This window comes from Azolla caroliniana, unplaced genomic scaffold (genome assembly GCF_043228905.1).
Source record: "Azolla caroliniana isolate FFs.n. ecotype wild unplaced genomic scaffold, voAzoCaro1.0.p SCAF_17, whole genome shotgun sequence".
NCBI lineage: Eukaryota > Viridiplantae > Streptophyta > Polypodiopsida > Salviniales > Salviniaceae > Azolla > Azolla caroliniana.
In genome coordinates, this window is record NW_028230452.1 from 10754595 (window position 1) to 10771429 (window position 16835).

The window sequence follows — 16835 nt, forward strand, 5'->3', positions numbered from 1 at the left end:
CAGGAACTCGAACACCAACAGGCGTGAACGACCATGCGGCCCTCACTGGGAACTAGAACATGAACACCAACGGGAGTGAGCGGCCTTGTGCAAACCTCACCGGGAACTGGAACACGAACACCAACGGGAGTGAGTGGCTTTGTGCGGCCCTCACCGGGAACTGGAACACGAACACCAACGGTAGTGAGCGGCCTTGTGCGGCCCTCATTGGGAACTAGAACACGAATACGAACACGAAAGAAACTAAAAAATAGAGACAAAGATGAGGAGAATCTAAAAGCCAATGAAAATGATGAGAAGAAACTAGGAGATAGAAATGGCGAGGAAGATAGGAAATGAAGCGATGTTGATGATGGTACGGTGACGATGGTAACTCTAGAAGCAAGGGTGATGACGAAGACGGGTGATGCTTCTAGTTGGAAGGTGAACAAACTGTCACGGACACACCAAGCGCGGACTAAGACGGAGCAAGGATGATGAGGCTACAACGGAGCGATGACGGAATGACACAAGAGCATAAAGATAGAGATGAAGATTAAGGAGACAATATTGGGCAAAATGAGAATACTAGATTGATATGTCCATGACTGGCGTTGTTCACCTTGAATTCCTTCAAGGTGAACTCAACTATTTATACTAAGTGGCATGCATACTTGTTGCACGCATGTGATACAATAGAGCATGTAGGCAATAGGTATGCATGCATGTGCCAAGTGTAAATAATACAAGGAAGAAATTATGCACATGATGCTAGCTAAAACCTACAATGAGGAAGTATACACATGATTATATGTTAGATGTGTGGTTAACACATAACACTCGATTATAAGATGGTCATGTCAAGAGTTCGAATCTTGACACAAGCTCAACATCGGCCGGATCAGCTGAGCAAGCCAAGGACCGGATCGGTTAGGCCGGATCGGTTGGAAACCGGTACGCAGACTGGTGCATAGGAAGGCCGGATCGGTGCAAAAACCGGGAGGCCATCGGAAAGATATTCCGCAAGGAATATATTTGGGAGTTAGTGTAGGGGCTCCTCAATGAGCAATTAAGTATTGTCAGTACTTCTGTTAGTCCGAAAAGGACTTGTATAAAAGTGTTCATTGTACACACATGATGTACAGATCGAGTATTATTTTTGAATTAAGTTCTGGTGTTTACTCTCTCTCTCTCCCGTGCGTACTATGCAAACCTAAGCTTTCCATTGAACCTGTATTTTCTCTGTGTTCGTTTCTTCTATTGCTTCCGCACATAATCTTTAACATAAAGGTTCCATGAACACTGTCGCTGATGCACTAAGTCGCATCCGTGAAGTTAACATGCTTAGCTTCACTAAAATATCATCAAATCTTTATGATCACTTTCAAGGAAAGTATCCTGATGACAGTTATTTTGCAAAATACTGGGCAAGAGTTGAGTCTGGAATAGACACCACCACATCCTCGAAGGAATACTTCCACATTGCTAACGGTCTGCTCTACCGTAATGGGAAGGTTTGTGTTCCAGATTTACCCAAGGTCAAAAAGAGGATTCTTTTTTAATGTCATGATGCACCCTCAGCAAGGCACCCTGGAATACATTGTACACTCGTTCTCATCTCCACTCAATTTTATTTTCCTAAGATGCGTCCTGACATACATAGCTATGTGACTAAATCTCCCTAATGTCAAGTTAACAAAGCCGAGCGACTTAAAGCCGCAGGACTTTTACATCCCTTAGACATTCCCAATAATAAGTAGGAAAGAATATCCATGGATTTTATTGTTAGCCTTCTTCGCACCCAAAAAGGTCATGATGCCATCTGGGTTGTGGTTGATAGACTAACTAAAATGGCCAAATTTATTGCTACTAAAACCACGGTAACAGCTCCTGAATTGGCTTACAAATTCGGGGACGAGTTATTTCGTTTTTATGGGTTACCGATGGATATCGTGAGTGATCGAGATCCAAAATTTACTAGTGACTTCTGGACACAAGTCTTTAAGAAGTTAGAAACTACGTTGAGCATGAGCTCCACGGATCATCCTCAATCCGATGGAAAGACAGAACGAGTAAATCAAATTATTGACGACATGCTTCGAGCATATGTTGGGACCAAAACCAACAAAATGGGAACGTTATCTCCCAATTTTGAAGTTTGCTTATAACAGCTCCAAGCATACGTCAATGGGATATAGTCCTTTTATGTTGATGTATGGTTTTCAGCCACGAGCCCCGATTGATGTTAATATACATCATGATGAGTTGCAAAGTACGCAAAACTTTCTTCGGGATATGCAAGATATGTTGCATATTGCACGAGATAATATAAAAACAGCTCAAGGTAGAGCGCATTTATTATGTCGATCATCATAGGCAACCTCGTGTATTCAACCCTAGACAAAAGGTACTTTTACGTGTACCTCACAATTCTAAGACATTGTCTAAGGGTAAGTGTGCTAATTTAGCCCCACGGTTTTGTGGACCTTTTACAGTCCTCAAACGCATTGGGTCATCAGCCTATCGTCTTGCTCTTCCCGATTGGGTTGAAATTCATCTAGTTTTTCATGTGAGTCGTCAAAAAGAACTTCTAGGTTCTTGCGACAATACAGTTACAACTGAAACTCTGGTTACTTCTGAAGAATTATCTTCTAAACCACATGTACCAAAAAGAATTCTTGATGTTAAAACAAAAAAATTACGTACTAAAGAAATCCGAGAATTTAAAATAAAATGGATGGATAAATCAATAAAAGATGCCACATGGGAACGCGAAAATACTCTCAAAACTAACTTCCCTAACTTTCCATTGCAAGAGTGCAATGTTTTAAAGAGGGGAGTATGTTACGGGCATGACCATATAATATCCCGTGGTTAGAATTTACAGTACTATTCATGGTTGTAACATACGTAGCATACCGTACGCGTACAATACGTATGCTACGTATTTTATAAGTATTCTAAAAATAATTTATAAGTTCTTAGAATACGTATTTAAAGGTAAAATACGTTGAATACATTGAGTTCGTTGAGTTCGTTGAGTACATTTTGAATACGTTGAGTACGTTTTGAATACGTTAAAAACATCAAATACTTAAAAACCAATTTGCAAAGGTACTTGTAATTTGAATACTATATACTTGTAATTTGGATAAACGGTTATCTATGTTTCAATACATTAATACATTATACACGTGATTTACATATTTTTAAATGAAAGTGGACACTAGAGATTTGAGATTCGAGAACACAATTGAAGTTTGAACTTTGAACCAAAACACATATCAAAATTGAACCAAAATTGAACTTTGAAGTTTAAACTTTGAAGTTTGAACTTTGAACTTTGAATCAAAATTAGAATAGATATGTAAAAGTTAAAACCAACAATACATATCTCCATGCAATTTTCGATTATATTTCTTCTTCTAAATCATCATTAGAAGATTCCGTTGTTGTATCATCATAGTTGTCCACATAATCACTATCAGAAGATGAATCAACTATGGCATTGTCAATGTCTTCATCCTCTTTATCTCCATCATCATTACCAAATTCAGCATTGCAAGCCTCGGTTGTAGTTTGTCGAGTAATTATCCTTCTTGTACTTGCAACTCTTGCACAAGCATGACTACGAACATATCCACGACCCTTTCTAATAGTGTTAGAACTTGATTCCACCAATCCTTCATCCACTATCATATCGGTAAACTTAGATCTACTTCGAGTAACCCGACCAATATGCATAGCCTCAGCTTCCTCAAAATATGCTTGTGCGAATTGAGTATCAATATTGGTTGTTGATGGAGGCATTTCAGGAGTCTTGTCAATGTCTATCTCATCTGGATTTACCTAAATCAAATAATATTTTGGTATCATAAGAATGATTTACAATATTTAAACCACAACCAATTAACAAGGCTTGTTAATTAACCTACAAAATTCAAATGGTTTTCTAAACATCAAATATCAAACATGAATAAGAAAGATGTAGACCTGCATTGGAAGACATGCATGAGTTTGAAAGCTTCGAACAAGCCTTAAGTTTTCTCTAACATATACTAATCTCTCCACTTGTTTCACCTTCAAAGGGTTCCTCCTTTTTGTATGTGCTAATGCATGTGCATTCCAATTTCTTTCAGCAGCTCCAGAAGAGCAATCCTATGACACAAAGTTTTAAGAAAACAATATATTATGTCATTGTACTATATAGAAGATTAATAAAATTGAAACATTAATAAAAAAATGAAATATAATACCTGAGACAATACTCTACAAGCTAATGATTGTAGTAAGGGCACATTGTCCCCATATCTTTCCCACCATGAGACAGGTTTACATTTTGCAATGTGTGATTTTGATAGTTCATTGCTAAATCGGCCCACACCATTCCTATACATGTCAAATTGATCTTGCAAGATTTCGCATTCATCTATAGAATATACCTTTTGAATATATGCAAGCCATCCATCTGTCATCTCTTCATTCATAACTATTGGTTGATCTTTGGGCTTTCATAAAGGATGCAAAATATGTGCAACAATATGAATTGGTTTTTTGAACCACGACCAACGACAATCAAAACATTCCAAAACCTCTTTATATCTGCACTAACATTTGAATTTGAATCAAAACTCGTAAACAGTTACCAAAATATGCATAACGTAGTTGATATCAATGATTTAAAGAAATGAAAAAGATGCAATAAACAACAAATGTACATACTACATAGTACATAGAAACATATTACCTGTCCTTGTTTAATGTATTCTCTCTCGCGCCTTGTTGCAATTTGTCTCTAGCCCTCCTCTTGAACTCATAAAGTAAGCCCATTGTAGATCCTTCACGATCAGTTAGCCGCAAAACAAAAAACAGTGGACGCATAATCGAAATTACAATCCTAATTGATGGCAAAGTAGAGTTATCTTGCACAATGGACTTCACCTTGACCGCATCTGGCTTTTTGGAGTCATTCCAATCCTCCCAATAGTTACTAACCACCGTTTGTTCAAGGGCTCTCCAAACTCATGCCAGCCTCTCAAGGACAATAAGAATGTAGCCAAATCGAGTGGCACTTGGCCTAAGGAGCACAAGAGATGAATAGTTGCTGAAAATTTTTCGTGCATTCCTTTTCTTGGAGAATAGTCTAACCACACAATTTGCTCTCTTGTGCACTTGACGAACCCAACTCAACTTCCCAATATCCTCTAGCAATAAATCTAAACAATGTGATGCACAAGGAGTCCATACAAGGCTTGGGAATTCAGTCTCTAGAATGTGACCCATGCTAACACAATTAGATGCATTATCTGTGACAATTTGCACCACATTTTCTACTTTTACTTCCTTTATCGCAGTTGATAGCATTTCAGCCAACCATGGACCATCAACCCTTGTAGAAACACCACTACAATCAATAGTTTTAAGGTACATTATGCCATAACAACATGAGACCAAAATATTCACAAGTGCTCGCTTGCTAGTGTCAATCCATCCATCTGAAAGTATGGTAACTCCATATTTTGGCCAAAGGGCTTTCACATTTTCCACTTTGTGTTGCACATTCAAATGCTCTTTCTTTAAATATTTAACTCTTAAATCATTGTAGCTAATACCACTATACTTTTCCCCAATATCAGAGAAAGCTAACAACATGTTCCTCCAACATGACATTTTCAAAAGATTAAAAGATAGATTACCTTCCACAATGCATCTAACCAACATTGTGTTTGGATGGTCTTTCTTGATCAACATAGCGGCACTTGATCCTCTCCTTATTGTGCTTTGAGTGAGACTTTTTCTTCTTGAACCTTCTGTATCTTCAATATCAATAGGAATTTGGTCTATTGAATCCTTCTTAGATGAGGCACATATGCTATCCATTGAAGGTTGTGATTGGAACATTGAATCAACCATTGAATCCACCATGCCTTCTTGCTCAATTTGTTTTTCCATGGCTTCTACTTCTTTAATGCGTTTTAGCTTCTTGCGAGTCAATTCACTTTCTTTTGCTACTGCTATAGCATCTTGATATGCCTCTAGAGTTACTTGCTCACACTTGTCTATACCTTCACCTTTAATTCCAGCAAGGTGAGCAACTAAACGTGTTAGTGTCCCAGACCCATGAAAACCACATAATTTGCAATCCCAATAATAGTTCCCAGATGACTTCCCATCTTGTTTGTTCAAACAATATTTATCCCATAAGGGAGATTCCTTGCGTGTCATGGTTGATTGAGGACGACAAGTTCTAGAGACTCGAAGTTGTCTTTTATATTGTCCTAAATTCATGAATCCACAATGTTAAATGTGTGAATAAGGAAATAATGTGATGTAATAATGCAAGAAGAAATTGTTTAAAATTTAAATGATAGGCATAAGCAAATGGCAAATTCGAATGGAAGATACTTGCCTAAGAAAATGGCATTCCATCCCCATCAAGAGGAAAAAATTATTATTCATTATAAATGAATTATAAAAGAGCACATAATCACGGAACATTTACCTGTGATGTCGGTATGCTCTTGTATGAAGACACTATTCTTTGATAATTCACCACAAGCTATCAATGTCTCTATCTGCCACCAACATTGTTGTATTAAAGAAGGGATAGACACACATAAAACCAAAGCATACATGTAACATGTTGTATTATACTATAGTCTATTATAAATTCCAAAATACTTGTTCCAAAATCTCAAGAGTGATAGTGAAAATTTAGTGAGATATCATGACTAGGAAATAGATGTAAAGAGTGTCACAATTGTATGCATCATGAATCATACATGTATACAATACAATACAAACACGCACACACACATGTACATACACACATACATACAATACAATACATATACATATGTGTGTGTGTGTGTGTATTGTATTGTAAATGCTCACTTCTTCTCTTCCTTTCTTTCTTGCGTGGCCAAAGGAAGGCACAAGATAAAGAATGAGATAATTGCCGCTTGTTGTCGAGAGCTGAGCTTTAGCTCTTCCCCATCCCTCCGCTCTATGCCTCTCCATCTCACATTGAACACATTCTCCAATGATGAGGTTTTTCTCAAGACTCATCTCCCTCTTCTTTCTTCTCCAAATCAGGAGGCCTTTTAATGGCTGGTTATGATTGAATTAACCAGCCATTAAAAGGCCTAGATTAAGCTCAATTTGATGTCTATTCCATGTCAATGTGAATGTCATCAAGGATTGAAAATGTATCTATTGTATATAGTCAATTTATGATTAAAATTTCTTTGAAATTTTATGAAATTCCAGTCAAATTAGCACAAGATAAAGAATGAGATAATGGCCGCCCGTTGTCGAGAGCTGAGCTTTAGCTCTTCCCCGGACCCCATCCCTCTACTCTACCCCTCTCCATCTCACACAAAAGACATTCTCCAATGATGAGGCATTCCTCATCTCCCTCTTCTTTCTTCTCCAAATCGGGAGGCCTTTTAATGGTTGGTTATTCAATCATAACTAGCCATTAAAAGGGCTAGATTAAGCTCAATTTGATGTTTATTCCATGTCAATATGAATAGTCATCAAAGATTAAAAATGTATCTACTGTATATAGTTTATTTATAATCGAAATTGCTTTCAAATTTTATGAAATTTTGGTCAAATTAGGCCAAAAATAAAACTCTGTTTTATGCTCTCTATGTGTGCACTGTGTAAGATTAATTAACACTAAAATTGAAAGCTAGAGTTTACTGTATTTTGTATAATAATATAATATAATCAAGATTCAAGAAGCAATATTAGTTCATATACCATAATACCTGCGTAAAAACCTAGGTTGTTGGAAGCTTCAGAGTTTGGATTTCCTGTAGATAGCTTCCATATCCTACTGAAAAACCTAGTGTCTGCAAAACGTAGGAAATTGTTACAAAAACCCCCAATTATTTTCTTTTTCTCTAGTAAAAAATACCCTAGAAAAATAATTTTTAAATTATTTACAAATTTAGCCTTAGAAAAAATGACAAGTCCAAAAGGTTGAATACGTTTAGAATACGTGTGGGTATTCTAAAACATACTCTATCTATAAAATACGCGTTTTTTAACAACAATGGTACTATTCTATACACGTGGATAAGTGTGAGGGTTAAACAAGAGTGTAAAGAAGGGGAGGATTACTTTTAATCCTCGGGATTGAGACAACCCATTAGGCCAAGTGTGAACTTGCCTGGGGGGCTTGGGTATCACTATAAATAAGAGGCCTAGCTACCCTCATTTGATCATCTGGTTGACTACGTCGAGACTCTGGGTCAACTCTTGTAGCAAGTGCGCCAGCACCAAGTACAACCCGATGCCACAGTGGTGGTATGGGACGCCGATCGAGGCTCGAGTCCGTCTCGATCCCTTCGCTCGGGGGTGGTCGGGTGGATCGCACCCTTCTTTCTCTCTCTCCTTTCTATCTAGATCTATATTCTATCCTTATCTAATGCTTACATTAGTTCATGTCTCTAACATGTAGTTCCATGCATAGAACCATTTTCATGCAGAAGCTTGTAAAAACTCCTAGAACTTGGAATAGATAATCTACTAAGATATGCATAACATGACTATGTATTTGGATCTGTTGGTTAGAACAAAACACTTGACTATATACACGAGGTGAAGAGTTCACATCTTGACATGACTGTTGTCATGTTTTTGACACCGACCCACTTCGTCCTCCACACCCACAAAGTCGATCTGCCTTGGTGTACAACCGGTTGAGTGGTCCTCGACCCATTCGCGTGGTTTTCTTCGACCATCAACATTCATTGAAAGTTGAAGAAGAACAGTGGCTTCTCCCCGGTGCAAATCGTTGTCTTGATAGGCCCGTATCTCTGCGCTAGACCACCAAAGCATATCTGGACCATCTCGTCTTCGTCCATCGTTACGTTGATGGAACCTAATGAGTCACAGATCTCCTTTATCTTAGTGGTATAATCCGTAACTGGCATATCCCTTTGCCAGATGTTGTTGAGCTCTTGCCGGATCTACAACTTACGGGTTGTGGTACTAGCAGCGAATTTCTTGTCTACTTAGCGCTTTCTATCGGCTGCCCATGAAAAGAGTTACCTGCGAAAGCTCGTAGCCATAACCGACTTCACAAGATAGTAACAAAAATATTGTGCAAGTTTAATGGAACCTTCAATCATACACAGAGAGTACGCGGGAGAGACAGAGACAGGAGAACAGTGAACTCAATTCAAAATAATAACACTCTGTACATACAATGTGCTTAGAGAGAACTTTTATACAAGTCCTTAAAAGGATTGACAGAAGTATTGTCATGTACTTCAATGCTCGTATGAGCAACTAACACTAACTCCAAGAAATATGCATACGAACTAGGCTAGGACCATGGGCCTCTAACGGTCTACCGGTTACAATCTGATCCAGCTCTTGGTTCCGGATACCAATCTAGATCCGGTTGAGCTTGTACGCTCAACATTGGGGCAAGTGGAAATTCTTTCCTCAATGGAGTGTTCGTCTTGTCTATTAGCAATTCAACATAATCCAATACCCATGTAGTGTAGTTAGTGGGTGACCATACTCCATTCTGACACCCATTGTAAGTAGTGTTTTTCACACACTTTTATTCACAGATTGACATATTCGCATTCGTGGGGCCTACCCCACGAATGCATACGAATACAAATATGAATACATGTAAATGTATTCTTTTTCTTCTTTTTTTGAAAAAATAGTTGTTTTTTTTGCAAGCGAGCGAACGAGTAGCAAGGAGGAAGCCTCACCCTACTCCCTCTGTGTGATGCTTACGCCCTCGCCTCTCTCTACATCTTGTTCTCGGTTAGGAAAATTAGGGTTTTGGCTTAAATGTATCATGCTCCACGCTAATCCTACATCCTATTCTTAGCTGCAAACTCAAGGTTTCACTAAAACCCTAAGTATAGCCGAAGCCCTAATTAATTAATTAATTATTAATGTATTAATTGATTATTAATTAATTAATTAATATTTTTTAATGAATTAAGTAACATATTAGTAAATTAATTAATGTATTAGTGAATTAATTAATTATTAGTAAATTAATTATTATATTAGTGAATTAATTAATTATTGATGTATGTGTGTATATGGATATATGTATGGAGGTATATGTATGTGTGGTACGTGTATATGTATATATGTATATATGTATATATGTATATCAATATGTTATAAACTTTTATGTATATATGTATGTGTGTATTATATGTATATGTAAACGAATGGTTTTATAATATTCTTGGGGCCATTTCCTAATCTCGAACGTCACGCATGTGTCAATCTATGCTTTTATTAATATAATTGTGTGTTTTCATCAAAAAACAAAACAAAACTACAAAACCACATAGAGAGAGGGGGAGGGAGAGTTGAGAGAGGCACAAACAGAGAACCCTAAATTCCTAATCTCATAGAGAAGGGCTCGTCGTGTGTTGAAAAGAGTTTATTTTGAATTTCCCCCAAAAAGTCTTCTATCTCTTATTATTTATTTGTTTATTTTTTAGTTTTATTTTTATATTTATATGTATGTAAATAGAATAAAGTGGATGGCCTTGATCGTTTCGGATTCTCAAAATGAGTTAAAGGCCATCCAAACCCTAGATTCACTCGTTCACAACATTTATGAATCTTATGTCATAGTGACGAGCGGGAGGGAGGGCCATTGTTCATGACTAAATGATTGAATCAATCATATGTTGGTGCTTTTGCATTGTAGCCATTGTTAGTAGTAATGTTCTCATCAAGTGCACATCTCATGTATCGTGAATCCTTTTGTATTGTTTTATGTGTGCTACGTTGTATGTACATACGACATGGAGAGAGTAAAACTCGATGATGTGCTCCTTCCTTCCCATCCATGTTTATCTTTTCCTAATAAAAAAAGAACTCAAAAGACATGGCGACAACAAGACCCAATGCTTATTTATTATTATGTAAATCATGAAGAATGGCAGGAGGAGGAGGAGCTACATTGATATACATATGTATGTATGTATGTCAGACAAATGTATGTATGTATATGCAACATGCATTGCATTTGAACGAGCGTTATGAGAGAGCAACTCAGACTCCAGAGGAGTGTACAAACCGTTCATTCTAATAAGTGATGGCATGGCATCACAAGATAAAAGAAGCCTAGTTCCCTTTTTCGTTTTTTTGGTGGTGTGCTAATAATTAATAATAATGCTTTTCTCTCTCTCTCTCTCTCTCTCTCTCTCTCTCTTGTTTTTTTTCCCTGTAAATGTATGTTTATATTAAAACAATCATGACAATACAAAAAACCTTCCTATCAAAACTACTTCAAAAGTAGTGATGTGGCAAGGGCAACCTTCTAAGGTGTTGCAATACAAAACGACACAAATGTAACTCATCTGGGGACAAAGTTCCCATACAACTGCCAAATCAACTATGAGACACTCCAGAAAGCCCATCAAATAAGAAACCATTCCGCAAGTTCCTAACATAAGACATGCCCAAGTACCTCAAATAATCAAACACAAACTTATACTCTGGGGATGGTAAAACTCTATCACCTTCAATGAAAACCCCTTGAAAAGAAGACAAAACATTTCTAGTCAATGACCCCCCACAATTGTGATATAACTGTCCATATACTTTTAGTAACATGGCAAGATATAAACCTGTGTTGAGAATCTTCATCAGTCGTCGTACAAAACACACATGTACCATTATCAATGTGTCTTCGTTTTAAAGCCATAGCCAAAGGTAACCCACCAACCATAGCACGCCAAAGAAACACCTTTGCACAGAAAGGAAAGCTCTCTCTCTCTCTCGCTCGCTCGCTTGTTACGACACACGCAAGAAAGCTCTCGCTCTTCTTTTTTTTGGTAAAATCACACAATTATATTCATTGCATGTAAAAAAAACCACTATTACAACTTGTAAGTCCTCTTTACGTATATGCATAGAGAGATACGTATTCATATCATTACAAACCATGAATATGTCTCTCAACATCCCATACCTTTCTTATCAGATCAAACAATGAATGCGATGCCCACCTAACTGACGTACTTGTCTCTCTTCATGATTCAATATGCTTGACATCTCCAACAATGAAAGTTGCCATAAAAGGAACCCTTTCAATCTTAGCACATAACGGTGTACTCCACTTTGTTCCCCAAATATAAAAGAATTTCCCATATGCCAAATAAACCAAAACCCATAATATCTCAAATAATCCAAAATAATCTGAAAAGAAGGTGAAAGACCTCCTAATTCCACTTGTGCAAAAACTCATTTGAGAGGAGATTATATCACTCCTGTCAAGGACATCCATATTGCATTAATAAATTTCCAAACCATCTGTGTAACGAGACATGAAATAAATCGATGTCGATTGTGCTCTACTTCCACCCTACAAAAGAAACATAAGCCACTAGCAATTTTTCTTTTGCATAAAGCATCACCCAATGGTAATCCACCAACCATAATCCTCCAAATAAACACCTTGGCTCTAAATGACAAATGTGAAGACCAATTCTTTTGGAGTACATTTTTCCACTAAATTGTTGGCCTATGAAAGGACCATACCTTAATTACCCTTTTTCCTAACCACATATGTTTACCAATAATTGTATGATAAACCTCATTCGTTGAAACCATACTTAAGTTGTTCCCCGCCCACAAATGTCCAATCAAGATATACAGAATCCTCATTCAAATGTGACACATGCCCTTCCAACATTGATAATCCTTGTAATGTATCCCAAATGTGTTGATAATTGTGTGGAATTCTAAATGTTGACCTAGTAGTACGAAAATCCAACCCCCCCCCCCCCCCCACCACCACCTCTCTCTTAGGATACATATTATTGTAGATTCTTTGCATTCCGAGAGAGAGAGAGAGAGAGAAATAGCGCTCGATCTCCACACTCACACATGCATGTACTTACTGTCTAGTCACTAGTGAATATATCATATCATAGCATCACACAGTCACACACACGCATGCATGTGTACATTATTATATGTATATGTACATTATTATGTATATGTATGTATATATGTAGACATAAATATATGTGCATGTACTAATCTCTCTCTCTCTTTCTGTGTCTCAACTCTCAAGCAGAGCAGAGCAGCGATGAAGTTCAACAAGCAATTCAGTGCGTATGTGCAGACACAGCAGAGCCTCCAGCCTGGCCTCTCCTACGTCCACTTCAAGCGCCTCAAGAAGCTCCTCAAGCTCTGCACCTCCTCTTCCTCTTCCTCTTCCTCTTCAGCTTCTTCTGCCTTCTCTGATCTTCAAGACTCTCACAAATGCCCCCCTTCCTGTGCAGGTCCCTCTCTCTCCCTCTCTCTTTTTACCTGACTCTGATATTGTAAAGAAAGAACGATGAAGAAAACAAGACCACACCATCCATAAAATGATGAATACATACATAGATAGATAATGATGAAACATATTAAGCTTACTTGTATTATTATTTTTTTAATTTTTTTAATTTTTTTTGTTTTTCTATATCTGGATTCTGATGCTGATATATATATATATATATATATATATATATATTTATAATTGCTTCCCTTGTTGTGTTTGGGTCCTTGGATGCGCGAGCGAGCGACTACTCTGGGCAGTGTGTGACCAGACGTTTTTCCCCGTGTTGATGAATGAGGTTGCGTCTGTCATGGGCTGCTTCAACACACGGGTGCAAGCGCTGCGGAAACTCCACCTGGCTACTCACGCATCCGCCTCACCCTCACCCTCACCCTCACCCTCACCTGCATCTGGCTGGGGCCTAGGCCTGCTGCACAAGTACCTCATGCACCTCCTGTTCTCCCATCACCCAAACCATCGCCACCATCATCCACACTCACACATGATGATGATCCACGAGGGTCACAAACTCGTTGGCTATGTCTACATGAATGCTGTTGCTATCCGCAAGATCCTCAAGAAGTATGACAAGGTATGTATGTATGATGATATTGCAACGTGTTTAAATGGCAGACACACACCAAGGCATTCTTCATTCGTTTCTTTCTATGTACAAGTTACACATCCACACTGAGTGAGTGCATAAGACGAATAATGGGCATAAAGCAATGATAGGATAATGAGCAGCATCAAGCATTGGGTACAAATGAAATTGAACTATAAAAGTACAGATGTCCAAATTTCGTTTGTGCCCAGTGAGTGCTTCTTCTTTCATCAATCACGGAAAAGGCAATGTTTGCATTGTATTCTTCTTTCAATAATTGCACCATCGAAGTAGTAATTACAAATGAAATGCATTTAGGAAGGAAGCATAGGAGAAGTAGAAGTGAAGGTTTTAACATCGAGGAACTATCCTGAGAAATCCGGAAAGTTCAACACTGAAGCTTTGATCTACAGTCCAAGTGCCCCGAAATATTTTTTTGATTAGTACAATTGGGGGAAGGGTGTTTTCCTATTTTTACTAATACTGAGAGTAATTAGATTTAAGAGAGCGATCCGTTCTCATACCAATTCTTACAATCACTTTCTTTTGCTAGGTGCACCTATCGAGAAAAGGTCGGGCATTCAAAAACCGCTTGCAAGCAATGCATGTTCAACTTCTTCAGTCACCATGGCTGGTTGAATTGATAGCTTTGCATTTGAACCTCAAACCCGATCAACCCACTAACACTTTAACTGACTTGTCGGCAAGCTGCTTGGAGGATCTCGAGAGCTCTAAACCCACCATCTCTTGCAAATTGTCGGATTCGGTTAATATCGAGATCGATCTTACATGCTCGATTTGCCTTGTAAGTGGAACTTTGAATTCCACCAAAGTAACTGGGTATCTCTTGATGTAAAAGATTTGTGCTGCCAAGCTGGTGAGAAACTCAAGGTTTTGCTTTATAAGTTGACAGGACATGGTTTTTGATCCCGTCTCCTTAGGATGTGGGCACATTTTTTGTAATAGCTGCGCTTGCTCAGCTGCATCAATTCTAACATTTGCAGGCTTAAAGGCTGCAGATCGAAATGCAAAATGCCCTCTTTGTAGACAGGTATGTGCATCATAATGCTAACATGTTAAATTTGACTTAATATCCTCTCCTTAACAAGCAGTCATATATTGTCATTGTCCTTCTGTTGTATGTAGGCAAGGGTATATGAAGATGCAGTTCATTTATCAGAGCTGGGAACTCTTATAAGTTCAAGGTAGGACCATCAATGGACTACTTAGACAAGAATTGAATTGGCCCATAGCTATCTAGAAACCATTGTTACCTTAACTTCTTTTTCTCGTTTGCAAACTAGATGCAAAGATTATTGGTCAAAACGATTACAGAAGGAGAGGGTGGAGCGGCTTGAACAAGCGAAAAAGCATTGGGATGGGCAATGCCGTGCAATGCTTGGAATATAGTATGCGTAATTCCTTTATAAAATGTCCACCGCACATTTCCTTGGAAGAAATGGCACTTGTGCAAGCTGGTTTACAGTGCTGGCCATTATTTGTCAGCATAAATAAGGACTGCATGTGCTCATTTACCCGAGAGGGGTGTCTAATCTATCTCCATTTGTACAAGGATTACAATGCCGAACAAGACTTGGACTTTGCTAGCATGAAAATGTTTTGCATAGCCATGGTTAACTTTATTTTCCTTAATGCTTACATGTGTAAGAATGTCGGGGAGCACATCCCCAGCTCATGTTGGATAATCTGTGCAAAGAATATAAAACCAGTGTGCTATATATTATCTCAGTTTGTGAATTATCAGCAATGTGAAGCAGGTGACTTATAGTAGCTATGCCCATCCTCATGATCCTGCAACTGTGAGGAATCGTGGAGTGGCATTTAGATGGCTTGTATATTATTCCTTTGTAACTTCAGAACTCTCCATGTCACAAATATACAGTCTTATCATCAATCTCTGTTTGTTCAGTGCTGCCACTTAGTTCTAGGTAGTTTCCACCATGTTTACAGTGAGTGAAGGGTAATCGATGGAAATGTGAAAAGCCAAAATCATAAGATGTAGGCGAACAAGCTATTCAACAGTTTTCAACTCTACTTGTTCCATTGTTGAAGGAATTTGTAAAATGGATGGCCTCTCCTACACAACTTAGAATTCATTGATTACTTCGCTGCTTGCTTTTTGGCAGAAATCAAATAAGCCGAAGGGAACCTTCTTTACCTTCCTTCCACTCAAGGATGGGGAAAAGAGCTCAAAGCCAATCGCATAACATTCTCCAATATCATTTTTGTGTATACTCAAATAAATAATTCATACCAATTTTGGGCATCATCAATTGGACGAATTTGTTTCCCTTTTAGTAAATTTTACTCCAGGAGCTAGAACTTCGCTGGTCTTAAGGTAGTAATGATGGTCATCTCAAGGATTGGTGTCTTGGTGACTATAGTACAATTCAAGCATGAGAAATAGTTCTCTTTATTAGCGTCCCTTTGCTATGAGGTTCTCACAATTGTAGGGATATTGAGGGTTTTTTGTATTGAATTGTTTTAATATATAGATACCACGTTTGTGTATTTAGAGTTAAGTCAATAGCTGTGTTACCTAATAGGAAACTTTGAGATTATTCATTCTAGACATCCATGTGCCAAGTGGCATAATAGAAATGTGTGGAAATAAGGATTTGAAACTATGAGCTCACATACATAGCATAGATAAGCAACTCATTGTTGAGATGGCATACCATGTGTAGTGAGGAAATATAAGGACTTGAATCCACGACCTTGTGTTGATGAAGATCTAAGAGCTTATCTAACACTAGGATAAGTATGCCCATTACTAAAATAAGAAATTGTAGCTTCTATTTAAACAGATAAAGGTGAATGGGTCACATCCACAACCAAAAACATGGTTGTTGAGGGGTGGGTTGGTTAAGCATATATTGCGAATTACTTAATTTT

At 37.9% G+C, this 16835-nt stretch overlaps 1 protein-coding gene and 1 pseudogene across 1 annotated transcript; one reads left to right on the top strand and one right to left on the bottom strand.

The window, feature by feature from the left end:
* Positions 1 to 3384: 3384 nt before the first annotated feature.
* Positions 3385 to 5646, bottom strand: LOC147853111 (uncharacterized; annotated as a pseudogene).
* A 7420-nt stretch (positions 5647 to 13066) lies between these two features.
* On the top strand, positions 13067 to 15372 carry LOC147853112 (putative E3 ubiquitin-protein ligase BAH1-like 1). The gene is made up of 6 exons (XM_087332817.1): positions 13067 to 13277; positions 13576 to 13907; positions 14473 to 14724; positions 14833 to 14970; positions 15066 to 15124; positions 15224 to 15372. The coding sequence occupies exons 1-6, from the start codon at positions 13082 to 13084 to the stop codon at positions 15327 to 15329; spliced, it is 1083 nt and encodes a 360-aa protein (XP_087188943.1). The 5' UTR covers positions 13067 to 13081; the 3' UTR covers positions 15330 to 15372.
* The last annotated feature ends 1463 nt before the right edge of the window (positions 15373 to 16835 follow it).